The 4080-nt window shown below is 39.4% G+C and overlaps 1 protein-coding gene across 1 annotated transcript; it reads right to left on the bottom strand.

Annotated features, from left to right (window-relative positions):
- Nucleotides 1-682: 682 nt before the first annotated feature.
- LOC116178729 lies at nt 683-3400 on the bottom strand. The gene is made up of 2 exons (XM_031498310.1): nt 1416-3400; nt 683-1368 (listed from the first exon to the last, which is right to left on the bottom strand). Exons 1-2 carry the CDS (start codon nt 2161-2163, stop codon nt 1055-1057), a joined length of 1062 nt encoding a protein of 353 aa, XP_031354170.1. The 5' UTR covers nt 2164-3400; the 3' UTR covers nt 683-1054.
- Nucleotides 3401-4080: the final 680 nt, after the last annotated feature.

The following is a 4080-nucleotide window of genomic DNA, read 5'->3' as shown; positions in this document are numbered from 1 at the left end:
CCTAGGGGAATCCTGAATCAACGTCCTTTTTAATGGTGTTCGCGCAACTTTTCAGAATGAGAAAGCAGTCTGCGCCGCCCGAGAATACATACGCTTCTTAAGTTACAGCTATTTTGCTTTGTGCTTCTGTTGAGAGACCACCCTGTAGTTTGAGTTAAAGTGTTGTTTTTCGTGTTTTTAACGCAAGTAGTAGTCTTCGCATTTCTTTATAATTTATTTGTGTTCTGTAAACACCATTTTATTGTTTTTAATCGTTGTTTCTGAAATTGGCATGCTTGATTACGTGTATGAAAATGCCGTCAAATTTTATTGTTTGAAATCATTTTCATTTTTGGTGTAAATGTTTGCTCATTTTATGGTTATGTTTTGTTTACACGGTCTTGATATAAGTATGTATAGTCATTCGTTATATGTGGAAGTTATAGAATTTTTTTATGTTTGTATGAACTTGTACCTATGTAAACTAACACTTTTTGCCGTGAAGAGACGGTCCCAGAGATTGGAAACACTAAGAAAAATCGACATCTAAAGCTGTCATTGATCTCAAATCTCAACTACTGTAAGCGTGGATATCTCGAACGAGGGACAAGTTATCCTTCCCGAGGGTGAGATCCTGCTAACAAAATTGTGTAGAATCTTTGTGTACTATTATTAGCAATTCACTAGTTCCTATATATTTTGTTGTCGAAGTTGAATGGAACCACCCAGGCTACAACATCTTTTTGGACTCTGAGACATAGGATATTAAGCACCAATGTAGTACACTCTTGCAATGATACATGCAAATTGTGTCCAGGTACCAGGGATGTGTGTGGTATTAAAAAAAATCAGCAAAATCGAGACCATTAGCAAATAAATCTAGAGAATGTTCTTTCGCAATTCTCACCTTGGGGCTGCATCGGCAAGAAATACGAAGTACCTAGAGGGATATGAATCTACTTTTATTAATATGGTATCTTTTACTTTAACCAAAACTCAAAAATTACACGAAGAAAAACTACCAGATCTAAATAAAAACCGGGTACGGGCGCCTTAATACAATTTATTTATTTATTTATGAAGATCGTCTTTTGTCCATGAGCTGTCTAATACTAGCCTGCACAAGCAAAATTGCTTTCTTACGCTCCGCTTGCAAGGTAACATCTCCCAAGGTCGGCACTTCATCCAACTTAATCAGCGCTTGTATTAGCTCCTCATTGATTTTGGGCCCTTCCTCGTAGTCCTCCTTGGATAGTGCTGCAATCCGTTGCTGCTGCTTTTCGATGTTATCAATTAAGGCGGCAATCCTCTGCATGGAGTCTTCCTTTTGATCGTCTTCAAGAAGGCTTATCTTAGGAGGGGGTAATAATCGTACGACCTCACGTTCGCCTAAAAACGATCTGCACTAGTTCACAGAGAGACCTAATTAGACTTACCGTTGCTAGGCTCGAAATGGGATCTCAACTCGGTTATGTTCACACTGCTGGAATTGAGCTCACTATATTCACTTAAATCACTTTCGCTACCCTCGCTAGGTAAACTGGTTGCATCAGTGGGATTTGTCGCACTTGTAAAGTATTTGGCGAAATTTGGTTTCACTGTCGTCGGCCCATTACCAATCTTTCGCTCGTAAAGGCTGGCGATGTCCCTAACTTTTTGACTTTTTGAATTGACTGTAGTCGAAGACTCTTCCACCACCTCCTCGCTACTTCCACGATCGCACTTATTGCAAATGTCCCTTAGCAAATCAACGACGCGCTCGCTCCACAGCCTGTCCTCAACTCCACGGTACTGCTGCAGCAGCTGCTCCGCTCTTTGCTGAATTCCACTGTGCGAGGTTTTAACTGTATTAGTCACCGTCTCGCGCTTATTATGTGTCTCGAACTTGCTCCAAACCCTCCTGAAGTCAAAGGTCTTCATTCCTGGCATTTCAATATGCGCGGATCTTCGTACCGACGGTTCCGGATCGCCCAAATTTTGCAACGACTTTGCCTTAGTCATATACGCTGGGCCCTCATCAGGAAATTCGTACAAACTAATTAGACTACGTACCATACCGTTAGACTGCACCATGGCACTGTGCGATTCAGACCTGCTACGTACCACCAATTGAGTTCGATGAGCAGTTCGAATAGGACTCGTGGCATTACTATTTTCAATTTTTATTATTAGAGGGCGGGGCATGATTCTTACTAGTATAACGCAAAGTTAGTTACACGTATTTAATTTAATTAAACCCTACATGTAATCCAGGTGATAAAAAGCTGAGTAATCGATAAAACCGAATGAGATAAGTCTGTGATAACGGTATCTGACGCTTCACCATTAGCAAGCTTGAATAGGTTGGCGAGGACAATAACGGGGAACATAGGCCATCATTATTGGGACTATAATATGGCATGTGGAATGCTTAAATAACTGCAAATGACAAGAACTGCAAAATAAAATAAAACAAGCTCAAAGTGCAAGTGTGTCGCCGAAAGTATTTTTGAGGATTATAGAGACATTAGTGCTGATGTCCAAGAAAAAGGGTCGGTTCGTGGAGACCAATTTTTTGAATCTGCTTTCTGGGCATGCTTGAAGAAAGGAAGTTGGAAGAGCAAGTGAAACTGCCCACAGATCAATACGGCTCTAGGACATGATCACGCACCTGCAAGATTTCGATTCTCTCCCCACCCCCCTCAATCGTTTTGATTTGTAACCCATTGTTCTATTTTGTTGCTACAATTAAATACAAATTTTCAAGGTTTTGGTATTATTTTTGAATCACCCTCTATATAATTGTACTCGCCACCTTGGGATTCAATTGTTATATTTCATGTCACGGTTTGATTAGTTTTGTGTGTAGGTACCGTTGTTGTCTAGTTATGATTTACAGGTGATTATGTGTTTATATTATTTTATTAAATATTTATTTATGTATTCATGAAAGAAGCGATTATCTGGAATGAACACATAATACACATTCTTTGCTGTATTTGTTCCTTTCTCGACTCGTGCGTATAGTTCAGTCTGTGCGTCTGTTTGTGTGACACACGTCTTTATAACTTAAACACTGCATTTTTCGTGAAAAATTAATGGTATGCGATGCCGGAACAGAGTAATGTTCATTTTATGTTTTTTAGCTACATGCAATTTATCATTTTACGAGTCTACTGAATTATGTCATCTTGTGTTCTTTTATATGTATTGTCACTTCTTATCTATGAAACGTTACCATTTGCCTCATGACTGTTTCAAATGTAACGTTTCATGTGAAACAGAAATACGATCGCATTGGAACAATTCATTTCAAATGTCATAGACGCACGTCCAATAAAACATTTTACCCAAAATTGTCTTGAAACCTTCATCTTCATGCTTACTTTCTGTCAGGAAATTTGAGATTCCATGACAGAGGCAGAGCAGACTACGTTTCCTGCCGCTTGTCACTTTACTGGCCGCATCTGTCACTTTACCGGCCGCACCGTCACTTTACCGGTCGCATTTGTGACATTTCTAAATGTCTATAATGACTCCTGTCATCACTGACAGATTGACATTAATCAAAAGTTCTATATGAAACATGAAATTTTATATGATTTCGGGTAAAATTTAATACAAAACTCGTCAGTAAAATGACATTACCTGACTCGGAAATTATCAATATTTCAATGCAATATTGCAATGTGACATTTTCCACACTTTTATCTAAATAACTATACCGAGACACACGAGGAGACACATCTACGTCTGAAAAAAGTACATGGTGTACAATACGCCAAAATGAATGAAGAAATTTGCCTCGAATTATTCTCCTTATCCGATTCAATAAACGCATCTAATGCCGTGAGTAGTTTCGAATATCAACTGTAATCTTAGATATCAGGAACAAGGGACAAGTTATCCGTGCCAGGGGGATGTAATTAGTAATTTGATAATTGAAATTAGTGCGCGAGCACTGGAGTAGGTACGGTTGACAAGAGACGTAAAATCGCGCACGGTGGAGGTAGAGCGGAAGAACGACCGACCCAAAAAGAGCGAACATCTCTCCCTTTGCGAGTACATAGCGCAAGGAAGGCCGAAGGAAACAAAAGCATTGATAATGTATCGCGGGAGCGC

Source organism: Photinus pyralis, unplaced genomic scaffold, assembly GCF_008802855.1.
Source record: "Photinus pyralis isolate 1611_PpyrPB1 unplaced genomic scaffold, Ppyr1.3 Ppyr1.4_LG8, whole genome shotgun sequence".
In the NCBI taxonomy this organism is placed as follows: domain Eukaryota; kingdom Metazoa; phylum Arthropoda; class Insecta; order Coleoptera; family Lampyridae; genus Photinus; species Photinus pyralis.
Note: the sequence above shows the minus strand (reverse complement) of the source record. Positions and strands in the feature narration are given on the sequence as shown.